This window comes from Micromesistius poutassou (assembly GCF_964030765.1).
Source record: "Micromesistius poutassou genome assembly, chromosome: 4".
NCBI classification, from domain to species: Eukaryota; Metazoa; Chordata; class Actinopteri; order Gadiformes; family Gadidae; genus Micromesistius; species Micromesistius poutassou.
In genome coordinates this window covers 9,542,843-9,556,285 of record NC_140274.1, presented here as the reverse complement: position 1 = coordinate 9,556,285, position 13,443 = coordinate 9,542,843, and the positions used below count along the sequence as shown (strand labels likewise).

The 13,443-nt window shown below is 43.9% G+C and overlaps 2 protein-coding genes across 2 annotated transcripts in view; one reads left to right on the top strand and one right to left on the bottom strand.

Moving 5' to 3' along the window:
• Positions 1-568: 568 nt before the first annotated feature.
• LOC311341708 (lysosomal amino acid transporter 1 homolog) lies at positions 569-6,020 on the bottom strand. The gene is made up of 8 exons (XM_084466510.1): positions 5,882-6,020; positions 5,151-5,505; positions 4,902-5,031; positions 4,205-4,292; positions 3,450-3,559; positions 3,244-3,345; positions 2,658-2,843; positions 569-2,397 (listed from the first exon to the last, which is right to left on the bottom strand). Exons 2-8 carry the CDS (start codon positions 5,357-5,359, stop codon positions 2,278-2,280), a joined length of 945 nt encoding a protein of 314 aa, XP_084322636.1. The 5' UTR covers positions 5,360-5,505; positions 5,882-6,020; the 3' UTR covers positions 569-2,277.
• A 689-nt stretch (positions 6,021-6,709) lies between these two features.
• The window catches only part of veph1 (ventricular zone expressed PH domain-containing 1), a 72,909-nt gene continuing 66,175 nt past the window's right edge, over positions 6,710-13,443 (top strand). The window contains 2 exon segments of the mRNA XM_084466665.1: positions 6,710-6,788; positions 12,281-12,987. Of these exon segments, the coding sequence (XP_084322791.1) occupies positions 12,850-12,987 (138 nt within the window). The 5' untranslated portion in view covers positions 6,710-6,788; positions 12,281-12,849.

Below are 13,443 nucleotides of genomic sequence, written 5' to 3'. Positions count from 1 at the left end.
CGTCTTTCTCAGGGGTTTCTCTCTGGCGCTCTGTCATAGATGATAATGATGTGTGTGTTTCTTACCATTCAACTGTTGTTCCACAGTTGTAAGAGTTTGAGGTTTTTGTACATACGTAGAATAACATCAACTATGCTGTACTTTAAACCTACATACATCTGTACAACTCTATGACAAATGTAAAGGTTTTGTGAAGAGAAATTATATTGCCTTATACAATAGTTACTAAATATGAATAAATAATAAAGCAAATTATTAAGAATATCATTCAAGAGTTAAAAGCTATTAACAGGAATGCACGTGATCTAAGAAAGTGTCAGTGATGTAAAAAAAATCAAATAATTTCGAAACCATTCAAAAAACACATTGGTATTGAAACTCTTCACAAATTCCAAAGCAATCTTTTATTTATCATACCCTAGCTTACAAATCATAATTGTATTTCGCACTAAGATATCAACATCATCTTCTTATCGATGACATGAGGTTCAGTGGCGGGGGGACGGGGGACGGGGGACGGGGACGGGGGACGGGGGAGGGGGGACGGGATTGCGGGCGGACGGGATTGTTGACAGGGGGGATTGCAGCCGGACGGGATTGTTGACGGGAGGGAGGGGACAACTCAGGCGCAACTCAGCTCAATTTGAAACCTGAAGTACCTGCTTACCGATAGTTACGCCACAGATTAGTTTCCAACTTAAAATCCATTTTTGAGTTATGTCCATAATTCACTTCCCTAAGATGAACAGGGTACACACAAGGCAAATGAACCACCCCATCCACATAAATGAGGTAGAGACATCTGCTTTCCAGTTTAGTTATTCAGTAGGCAAGGTCAACTATGACACAATTCCAAAGGTATTTGAAGGTACAATTTTAAATGTAAGAAATTAATAAAGGCACACTATTATTCCCCCAGTGTGTGATGACAAGGCAGAAAAAGTCAACTGTGCAAGGATTTTCCAACTATTTGTGATAATCCATTCTTTCCAAGGTTCATTTTGCTATTCTTTGCTATGCTTCAAAGCTAAAAATATAAATAATGTAATGCCGGTGCAGAGTGGATATAAAATGTGACACATAGCTCACAACTGCATCTCCTAAATATTTGCAAAATTCTCACTCTATTCAGTCACTTTTTTTTGCATCATCAAATGGTGATCAGATACATCAAGTACAAAAAAGCAAAGCTTGTTTCTACTCAGCCCACAGCTCCAGAGACCGACATGAGACAGCACACCATTTAAAGCGTAAATTTACAATATAAAAGGTAGAAATCCAATAATCATGTGTTCAGGGCGGCATTACATTGGATGCAATGCAGCCCATGGAATGCACAATTAAAATATGTTTAAAAAAGGCACAGACGATAGGGGCTTCTGCAGCTCAGCATACACTACATAGTAGCAAGCGGGGAGACATGAATAAGCGCTAGAGACAGTTAAAAGAGTGACAAATGGAATCCAGGGGTACCTGTCCTCATCATTGTCAGCGGATATCAAGAATGCATATGACACAATGGCTTGGCCATATGTTCCTGTATGTCAGGTTTTACTCCTTAGCCTGGAGTCTTCCCTAGAGGGGCATTATAAAAGCTGGTGTGTGTGTTCAACAGGAGCAGCAGAGAGGACCAAGCCAAAAACACAATTTTTCTGAATACGTTATATCATGAATTAGTATGAATTAAGTTAATATTGCTATACATGGTAGCCTACTATTACCATCATGAAAGAAAGACATATATAACACATGACAGAAATACCAGCGGTATTTAAATTGACACCAGATTCCAAAGCATTCATTGTCATCCATATACTGAAGATGCAGCATATTCTACTATATGGCATTCTATTGTCAACTGTAGTCTTGATTTAAACTGACACTGCTGTCTCATCCATCAATCAAAGCTCAGTAGAGTTTTCAATAGGGGATTCCCATGTCTTGGGATATCTGGCATGAAGCATCATCCTAGGGTGTGTACAATCCCAAAGGAATCAATAAATTAATCTGTTAATTGGACAAAGCACAAGTACAAAATTTGAAATAAATACATCTCCAAAGGAAATGTTCAATACCAGTGTCAAAAAAATGAAATGCCGCATATGCTGTAACAGTCTTAAATAGTTTTGGCATTTTTAAGAACTTGATTGGATTATACAGTTTGCAAAACCTCCAAATGAATACTAATCAAATGAGAGGTTTTGATAAAAGTTCCCAAAAATGTGCAGGGCACTTTGTAAGCAGTGAAATGTCCGTTCTTGTAGATTACTGTGTGTGCTATAGGGCAGACAGTTCTTCTTCCTCGTAGAGCAGAGGTTCTACTTCCTGGACTCTGACCAATGAGACGCTCTTCTTAGCCGGCTTGCTTTTTCTGTACATGATGAACTGCGCCGTCACCTGAGAAGGTTAAGGCAAGTAATCCAGACACATGGAAAGAGACTCAACATGGATTCCAATGCTACATTTTCTATCAAATTGCTCATAGCAACATAGCAAACCTAATCTTTATGGAACTAATTACTTGGCAACACTCAACCAAATGACATACCTATAAAGAGAGCCACATAACTTTTATTACGGCTATCTTTGATATGGCAATTTACGCTTTCGTTCAAAACAGTAATATACTTCACCGGAAAAGGCACAGACAAGGATACAAAGAAATCAAGGACCAGGACTCCAAGACTGCCGATGAGCCAGGGCAGGTGTTTGAGGATGAAAGTCCGCCTGGAGCCCTTCAGCGCAGGCAGGACCACGATGACACTCAGCCCATAGGTCCCATTGCCCATCATGGCCAGGGCGAACAGCAGGTAGGACGTCCCTTCTGTTGAGTGCCGCCGGAACTGCAGAAGAAAGGGTCTAACTTTGAACGATCCGTTTGTTAACTTAATTCTCCTCATAGGGCAGAAATTGAGATAAGCTTGTGATTAAAAGAAAGAGAAAGAGTTTCTCTAACGGGGGTCTGATCGAAAAACGTGAAAAGGATTTTTGCTGTCAAATTGTGAAACAAAGACAGAGACAAATATCACACAGTCAGATACACACACCCACACACAATATTTGATGCTGAACTATGCATTTGCCATGTTTCGAGAGAGAGAGAGAGAGAGAGAGAGAGAGAGAGAGAGAGAGAGAGAGAGAGAGAGAGAGAGAGAGAGAGAGAGAGAGAGAGAGAGAGAGAGAGAGAGAGAGAGAGAGAGAGAGAGAGAGAGAGAGAGGAAAAATGTAGAATAATCTTGTTACATTTTTATGAAGCTGCGGGAAGCGGGAGGAGAGGTAGAAGATGGAAGCCAGGTATCCACAGACGTAGCCAGTCATCTCCACCGTGTGGGACTTGTCGTGACTCTGAAGCGAGCGAGCACACAAGACAGAGACTGAGACGGTAATAACCACAATACAGCAATCTAATAACACTATTTATGATATCAGTAATACCCATTTGGCCCTACCTGTGTATCTAAGGAGGCGTTGTCGTCTGTGATGAGTTTGGGGAGGACCAGGAAAAAAAGGCTGGCAGACCCGCACCACAAGAAGCATACCCACTTAAGGAGAGGGTTTTCTGGAACACACACACACACACACACACACACACACACACACACACACACACACACACACACACACACACACACACACACACACACACACACACACACACACACACACACACACACACACAGGAAAAAGAGACAATGCCAAAATGACCCCACCCATATGTATCCGATTACATATCCAGTGATAAAGGCCACACACCGGGCCTAAACCAAGCCCAGCTGGGTAAGTAATATGTGCCGTGTGTTGATACCAATATGAATACTCCATAGTCCTTTGGACTGCATGCCTCACAACAACCAGTCCAAGCATTTAGACATGCCTAAACTGTTGTTACGACCTGGCAGTTACACAATCATGGTAGAGGGCAACTAATGAAGGAGCACGTTTAACTAAGTAATTTCATTTATATTCATAAGGTAGATATGTGACCAGCTACTGACTCCTCCCCTGACCTGTACCCCAGCGAGCAGAGACCACCACCCCCCAGTTTCGAGGACCCAGATGCTTGTCAGATCACTACGACAAAGACACTCGTTTGGCCTGAAGGCGAGGAGCTCTCAGAGTCTATGGCATGCAGCAGCAGGTCACAAATCTGTAACCGCACTGACGCAATGTCATTTACGAGTGCTTTCTGTGTCAGGCCTCTTACCCCTGGTAGAGCTGTTCTTGATCTTGTAGTAGAGGTACTGGGAGAAAAGGACCATGTCAGTGAACATGTAGAACACCACTGTGACCATCTGAAAGAGAGGGGAAGAGCACACTGAAGCCACCGACTATCACATTGCATTTGTATATTCCATTGGTCAATTACTTATTCATTTATCTTACGACTATGCTGAATTACTGAAGCTCTTGGCTATATATCAGCTAAATAGACATTCAGACTTGTTTATATATAGGTTAAATATATATTGATCATGTGGCTTGTACATTGCAATGTCACATTGCAATGACAACATGAACAATAGAATGCAAGTTATAATTTTGATAGAAAGGTTTTTCTGTTCATTGTTTAGTCATCATTTCTGAAATGTGTTAACATCGGGAGACATTGTTGTGTTTGACACTACCACAGTGTTTCTCATGTGAGAAGCAAGGTTTTCATTAGCCTAGGTTCAAGTACTTCTAAATATATACCTAAATATAATATATAATATAAATAATAATAATAATAATAAATAATACCCTAAATATGAAAACGAAGAAAAACAAAATACCACGATTCATTCAGAAGAACATGCCCTATATTGACATGCAAAGCTAAATCCATTGACAGTGTGGTAGGTCAGATGGGTTACAACACAGCTGGCCGTTAGCTGAAGACGAATGTTCACCAACCGGTTTACCTGTATAGGCAGCTGGCTAGTAAGGTAGCAGCCAGCGAAACTGGTGAGGTCTCCACTGAAGAGAAAGAACAGGAATCCAAAAGACATGGCCTCTTCCACCTTACCATTACGGTTGGCCTCGTACACCTGACTGTGACACAAGAGGAATACAAAATATGGTGAGAAGCCTAGCCTGTGTAAGTATAGACAAAGTTGTTTAAAGTAGTATGCCTATAAATAGTCTACGTGTCATACATTTACTGAACTCACGGCAAAGTGGATAGAAGAAAACAGAACATGGAGATCAGTCCTATGATGACGCTCCAGTACTCCCAGACGTTGTCCACGCATTCCTCCAGCAGGTACAGGATCCACCCCGTCCCGTTGACGCAGAACGGCCCGCTCAGGGTCGGGTTGCTGAAGTTCGCTCCCATGGCCACGTCGTCTCCCCCCTTCCCGGGGAAGCGGGTGGTCGCCATGGAGGAACCGGATGGTCCTTGTCCGGGTGCTTCGCAGAGGAAGCCGCGGTGGAAAGGTTTATGTTTGATTCCTCAAGGAATGTCGTAGGTGTGCAGACTGTTGTGGTACAGCCTGCTGCCACTAGACTTGTTGTCATTTGAGGAGTCTGCAAAAAGGTAAAAGAAACACAATTAAAAGGCATGACGGATCTGTGATCGAATGTGGAAACGTAGTTGGGATGAATATGCCCACCATGTAGCCGGTGGCCCTTAAACAATAAAAAGGGAATAAAAAGACAATGTCAAGTCGGCGGAAAACCGCGCTGCAATCATAATCTCAAAATCATGATGTTGCAAACACATCTAATTATACGACCGAGAATAAAAACGGATTCAACGTGACCCGGATTAGATGCGTATAACGTATATTCAAACATCGTTAAATCAATGTTAAATAGGATACACTGGGATAATATTAGAGAGCGGTTGAAACAGACACAAAGGATGTGTTATACATAAACGAGAATCGTTTTGATATCTGACCTGACTCGTCGGACGTCTCTCCACAGTAGTGCCATGTGGTCTGCCATCTTTACATATTAATCTAAAGCTCGTTTATGGCAGGAAGGTAGCGGACAAAATAATGCTGTTATTGAGACCAGCTGATACTAAACTGAATCCCTCCCCATCGTCCATGGCATCCTACACCCATGAATGGCACAAATCTTCCACTTCCGCTTCACTCGGAGTCAGAGGATTTAGCACCATCTACTGTTCAATGGTATAACTACAGTATAATAAACAAAATGTTTTAGATTACATCTATCTATCTATCTATCTATCTATCTATCTATCTATCTATCTGTGTGTATGTTATGTCTCTTGATCTGTGTGTGTGTGTGTGTGTGTGTGTGTGTGTGTGTGTGTGTGTGTGTGTGTGTGTGTGTGTGTGTGTGTGTCTCTCTCTCTCTCTCTCTCTCTCTCTCTCTCTCTCTCTCTCTCTCTCAAAATCTCTTTAAAAATCTCTCGCTCTATCTTTTTATCTATTCTTCCATTTTACGTGGAACTATTTTGTATTAGGTCATTGAATGATTATTTACTCTCTTTGTTTGTATAGTTCATGTGGACCAAAATCTGTGTGTGTGTGTGTGTGTGTGTGTGTGTGTGTGTGTGTGTGTGTGTGTGTGTGTGTGTGTGTGTGTGTGTGTGTGTGTGTGTGTGTGTGTGTGTGTGTGTGTGTGTGGACCTAAATACTTTCACTTGTTGCTATGCGCGATGCCTTCCTTCGCCACACGGTAGCGCGCTTTCTAATATTGTGCGAAGGAAAAATCCTGCCCAGAGGGAGAACTTAGCACAGTGCATGGGTAATTATTTGGCTATCGCTTTTGACAAATATTTAGACATTTTTGGAAGAAAAGCGCGACGCGGATGGACTCCCTCTCGCAGGCAGGTAATTCGTCTCTGTACCTTTTCTAAATCAGACTACGGGGGCTTTTTATGAATTCGGTGACTGGCGTATGAAAAGCGTTGCCAGGGGAATGCATTTATGCCATCCTTTCCTTGATGTCTGGAAAGTTGCCTCACAGGAGGCCGGATCACATATCAATGTCCACTTAGCTACGGGGATTTATAATTGCGATTTAAGCCCACGTCGGTACAAAACACGCGTAAAAGACAATCGACAGTTGACAAGAAATATCGCTCGTGAAAGGTGCGCAGGTGGATCGTGCAAGAAGCGTGTTCTCTCCCGTGTAACAGAAATGCAAGTGGCACAACGCAACCGGCAAAGAAATGTATGGGTTTGACATATGGAACAAAACACGGCTCTTGTAAAATATTTAGTTTATCATATTTCCATTTTTGCTTAAACCCCCCACCCTCTCTCACTGTCGCTCCATGACTCTCTTTCTATAATTGTAATGTGTGCGTTCTTTCGATGTTTTCACGTTGAATATGGTCGGCGGATCCCCATCAGCAGGTATAGTATAGGGTCTGCTCCGGGACCTAGGGGGGTCCTCTGTGGTACAATACGCATTTCAAAGGGGGGCGGCTTCTCCTTTTGAGTTGTCCGAGCGCATTCCGAGACTGCTCAAGGACACCGAGTTATTCTGAGGGCGACAGAAAGCGACGAAGACGTGCGGACAGAGCAGGGTGGTGGTGGTGGTGGTGGTGGTGGAGGTGGTGATGGAGGGGGAATGGTTGGGAATGGGGGGTGGCTTCCGCTCTATCCAGTTCAAGAATGCAGTAGGTCCTGGCGTTATAGAACACGGGGATTATGCACGTGGGTACAAAAGAAGGAAGCCGCTGTCGTATGTGTGTGTGTGTGTGTGTGTGTGTGTGTGTGTGTGTGTGTGTGTGTGTGTGTGTGTGTGTGTGTGTGTGTGCGTGTGCATTGTTGACGTATATTCTAACACTGGACAAGCCAGGTTAGTTTCAGTTTTTCTTTCTATTACTGGGGAAACAATATGTCAGACTGTAGAGCTTCGCTACATGGGTTGCGGGTCCCTCCTGGCTAGGTGCCCTTGAGCAAGGCCTCTGGGGGGGTCAGGGGGCTGGGAGGGGGGGGGGGGGGGGTGGGTGGCAACAGGTTAAGTGCTTTGAGTGGCGTCAGTAGCTGGAAAGGCACCTTTGAACACTGTCCCTTCCATTTACCAGGCTTTCCATCAAGTGAACTGACTGCCTGTGTCCTAGATCGGGGTCCTTCAGTCCGTTATAGTCGATGAAACAGGGAGCACATATGAATAATGGATCTAACAGCGTAAAAGCACATGAACGGTAATTGCAGAGTGGGCTCGTTAATGCATTGCACTTTCGTATGTAAATGTTGTGGTTGTTTATAATTGAATCAATAACCAATCCTGTGTGTGTGGTGAGCACACACACACTCACACCACCAGACCACTTCATGCATACAACCGAACATACACACATTCATACGCATTTAATAACAAGTGCAGACAATATTAATAGGGGTTCGATTTCAAAACCTAGCCTCTTCTGTATTTAAACAGGCACAGATGGTTACAAAACGTGCCTTGTTGTCTTGTGTGTGTGTGTGTGTGTGTGTGGTTGTGTTGCCTTGTCTTATTATGCACAGTGCACGGTAGCATCTTGCCATGCACTTTTGTGTTGTTCAAGGTCACGTCACTTCAGTAACAGCTGTGTGCTTGATTACATCTGCTGGGCTACCTGCATAGTGGAGCAGTGCCCCTCCCATATCATTAGAGTTTAGAGCACACTGCGTGCAATGTGGGATCATGGAGGTTCTTCTCAGAACCTTGTGTTCTGTTCTAACCATCCTCTCTCTGTGTCTCTCACGCTCTCTCTCTCTGTTTCAAGTGCGTGTAAGAGTAACAGTTGTCTTCAGCTCTTGCTGTGAATCCGACCGTTTCTCCACGGCTGCATAACTGCAAGACTATTAATAATGGAAACCTCTCTCGTCCTCCGTCAAGCACGCACACACACACACACACACACACACACACATACACGCACACACTCAGACTTCGTTGCTCATGTGGCTCAGTATACACATTTAGCTGCATCCATGTAGACCTACTTTGAGCCAGTTCCATCTCTCTGTGTGTCTGTCCGAATACACATTTTAAACACAAAGATCCTTGGAAAAAATAATTTGTATTTGTCCGTATTTGTCCTCTTTACAAAGACAGAATCATTATGTGCATAAATAAACATGGGAAGAAGATCTAGACCACTCGGCATCAAACTGTGATGAGTAATGGTTACCCATTCCCAAGGTGTGTGTGTGTGTGTGTGTGTGTGTGTGTGTGTGTGTGTGTGTGTGTGTGTGTGTGTGTGTGTGTGTGTGTGTGTGTGTGTGTGTGTGTGTGTGTGTGTGATCGTGTTTGTGCACGGGCTAGTCTGCAGGTGCACATTACATTGAGATATAGCCCTCACTTTAGTCTAGAAAGGGCAAAGAGGGGGAAGGGACTGGCCATACAAAAGAGCTAGTGTTCTCTCTCTCTCTCTCTCTCTCTCTCTCTCTCTCTCTCTCTGTCTCTCTCTCTCTCTCCCTTCTCTCTCTCTCCCTCTCTCGCTCCCTATCCATCTCTCTGTCTATCTAAGTCTCTGTCTTCATCAATAGTGATGTACGGGGGGACAGCAAGATGATATTGTCCTTACGTGTCGACCAGAGGACCCCCTGCACAAACACACACACACACACACACACACACACACACACACACACACATACACACACACACACACACACACACACACACAGACCCTGTACCCCTTCACTCAGCACCCCAGTCACAGAGGACCTCCGTGGGCTTCAACAGGCAGCAGACCTGGACCCTTGAGAATTTTTACGTGTGTGTGTGTGTTTGTGAATGAGAGACTCCCATGCATGTATAAAGTGTGCTCAATAATGACTTTCTGGCTGAGTCATTGTACGTTTATGCCAGCTTTTCGTTTTTTATAATTTGTCTTGGAATTGTAATTTGTAATCACAAACAAATGGGCTAAAAGGAGAGTGCGTGTGTCTGATGAAGTTGTGTGTGGGTGTGTGTGTATGTGTGTGTGTGTGTGTGTGTGTGTTTAAGGCTGCATTCCTGAGCTTGTTCAGCCGTACCAGGTTGATTAATAGTATAGTTGATTGTTTAAGCGCTGGAATTCCTTTTGGTCTTTGCTCTCTCTCTTCCCTCTGCAACACACACACATGCACATGCCAAAACACAATACATATTCTCGCACGTATGCGTATCACACGCACACATACACATAGACCCACACAAAGACACAGTCTGTGTCTTACACAGACAAGCACCTGAACAAATGAGTACTCAAGGACTCTTTCAATGTGAAAAGATAAACAAGAAAACAAGAAACATCAATTACTCACAAAATAATCAGTTTAGCTGATAAAATGACCTAGACAGAGAGAATGGAGTGTGTTTGTGTGTGTGTGTGTGTGTGTGTGTGTGTGTGTGTGTGTGTGTGTGTGCGTGTGCGTGCGTGCGGTATCTGGTGAATCGGGGCACTGAAACATCCATATCACTCTCTCTCTCTGTCTCTCTGTCTCTCTCTCTCTCTTATCTGTTTCCCCCAGGTGGGAAGACAAGTAAAGGAGAGAGAGATAAGACAAGGCTGTGCAGGTTCTTTTATAGTAATGTATCTCCCATGTATCTGCCAGCATCTCCCATGTACTGTGACTTACTTTTCCCAGACTGTGCCGATAACACACAAATGATGAAGCTCATATGTCACGCTATCTACCCATGCTCCCCCTCAAACACTCGCAACGTGTGTTTGCGTGTCGTAATAATTACACACGCGACAACTAATAGGTGCGTGTGTGTGTCTGTGCACGTGAGAGCTCAATAAAGGATCATGTTGTGTTGTTCTTTTCAGTCTCAGTCACATTGTTATTAACAACAACAACCATTCCCAATGCGGTTTCCTGGCAACCAGTTAGATCTTCAGGGTCATCCGTTGTCTCCACCTCTCCTCCCCCTTCCGTTTTCCTTCCGTGTGCCGCAGTCGGACGCTCACGGACCCCTTCCATCTCGCTGTCTGGGGGGGGGAATGAATGTTGTGTAAAGACCAGAGGGTCTGGGCGTCTACTTGTGCATTCCGTGGGAAGGCGGTGCCGGCGTTGTACGGCGGCGCCGGCATAAATCCATCAGCTCAGGTGTAGGGGAGATGGCTGCCACTCGTGGCCCGCAAGCAGCTCGTTACTGACATCGACACACACACACACACACACACACACACACACATACCAACACACCCACACTCACACGCACGCATGCACACATACACACACACACACACACACACACACACACACACACACACACACACACACACACACACACACACACACAAGACAGCCTGGCTGTGTAGCTGCAGAGGGAGAGGTTGGAAATGTGTGTTTTCCTAGTTTGCACTTGACGCTGGCACAGGTGTGTGTGTTTATGTTTGTTTGTGGGCAAGAGATTGTGAGCTAGACTGAGGGGTGGCTGGGAGGTGAGGGATGAATGAATAAAGGCACTGCAGAAGATGATAAATAATCAAACGTAGCCATAGTGAGTTATTTATTTATTTGATAACTAGGTCAGATTCTACAATGTGAAAGCATTACAAAAAATGTATGGCAGTATGGAAACAGAGGAAGGTTATACATTGCACTAGGACACACGTGTGTGTGTGTGTGTATGTGTGTGTGTGTGTGTGTGTGTGTGTGTGTAGATGTGTTTGTGTGTGTCCTTTCCTGTTATCCAACATAGTGTTTGTAATGTTTAATGGAGAACTACATAAACATTGCAGACGGCCAGTCAATGCTTAACCAGATGAATAAAATTGCCCATGAAAAGGAAATTATCAATTAACACACTGCGCCTCACACACACATACACATACACGTACACACACACACATACACACACACACACACACACTATGATGACATAGGGGAATATAGCCTAGTTTCCTTACAGGCAACATCATTCATCACAGCAACAGCTAATGACATCCGGGCTGCACAAAGAAGATAGTAACGTAGAAGATTGTGAAAGATGATGGTGAAAAAGGATGAAATAAAATAAACTTAGAGGAACTGAAATACGCTTACAGGAAGAAAAATATGAAACTATTAAATGTGAACTACAAAAAGAGCTTGTGAATAGGCTCATTCAAATGGCATTTGCTTATCTTAAGCTTCCATAGAATTCCAAATATGTGCAGTGTGCACATGGTGCGTACAATCCCAGACCTAATATTGACTTCCTATTTTACAACCAATGTACCATTAATCTCAACTTTCCCATACCGATTACTGTAATAAAAAAAAAAATAGGGGAGAGGGAAGATGTAATTCAGTTGTGTTTTTATTTTTTATTGAATAACATCTAAATATTTGTAGGGACACACAGCATCCCTGTTTAAATCATCTGTTTTTCTCCCTCTCTGCTCTAGGGCTGTGATACAGTGACACTGTCCTGTCCCGACCATGGCCCGTCTCTATGGTAACCGCCTACACAAGGAGTAGGAGGAGCCGGAATCACATTGATTTTCCAGTGTGCCAGAAAACCACCGATATGCGTCCTACACGGCCTAATCAGATCACCCAACGCGTGCCGTTCAACCTGCAAGAAGCTAATGTTGCAATTTCACAGCAGTTCTCAGCATCAGCTTGAAACTTGAAGTGCGTATCTGTTTTGATATACGTTGACCAGTGCTGTTGTTAGAGCATTGTGTGCGCCTGAGGACAGTCCTGAGACCCATTTCAGGAGACCTTGTGGATGATCTTCTGAAAGTGTGTGACCAGATCATACAGCAGTACCTTCTGGCTGCAGGACACGAGGACTACCTTCTTTCTCTCTCTCTCTCTGGATCCATGCATTAATTAGGGTCCCTCGCCCAGAGGACTAGACCCTTCCCCTAAACCGGTCGGAACTCAATTACCGGAAGGGAGACCGTCCAGGCCTACACTGTGTGTGTGTGTGTGTGTGTGTGTGTGTGTGTGTGTGGGCTGGGGGTGGAGGATGCACCAGTTGTTCAGCCAGGTGCTGGGCCAGAGGGACCTGTCTCGTGCGGGGGACCTCTTCTCTCTGGAGGACGCTGACATCGAGGACTGTCTGTCACAGGCCCTGGAACAGATCAAGGCCATTTCCTGCTCGCCGGTCAGTCCATATAGGGGCGGGGAGGCAATCACATGATGCACACACAGAAACCCACATGGTGCCCAGTGGCTCACATGGATGTGTACACACACAAACACACATGCACTCACACATAAATTATATAGATGTCTTACTGTCATACATCTTACATGTCTAAAGACAATAGTCATGCAAATGGAAAGATTGCATGCAACAGATATCTGCTAGTATGTTTTTCATACATGTTTTAGTCACAATTGCAAGACAATTGCAAGGCATGGAGATATCCATTTGATCGATACTATCAAATGCTTTATTGGATATTATTACTTACATACCTACATCAACTGAGAAATTGTTGCGTTATACCAGTGTCACAGAACCTTCCTTTTTTATCAAGTACGAGTATGAGATCCTTTCTCACTTAAAAGGTTCCCTTCTTACTACCATCATATCATTTTCTAATCCTCTGATTGG

Excerpts from the sequence above, each read along its gene's own strand:
- LOC311341708 (XM_084466510.1), bottom strand. The coding sequence starts at position 5,359 with ATGGCGACCACCCGCTTCCCCGGGAAGGGGGGAGACGACGTGGCCATG. Across the intron at positions 3,560-4,204 it reads CAAGAACAGCTCTACCAGGG|AAAACCCTCTCCTTAAGTGG; the intron begins GTAAGAGGCCTG and ends TGTGTGTTCCAG. Across the intron at positions 3,346-3,449 it reads ACGCCTCCTTAGATACACAG|AGTCACGACAAGTCCCACAC; the intron begins GTAGGGCCAAAT and ends CGCTCGCTTCAG.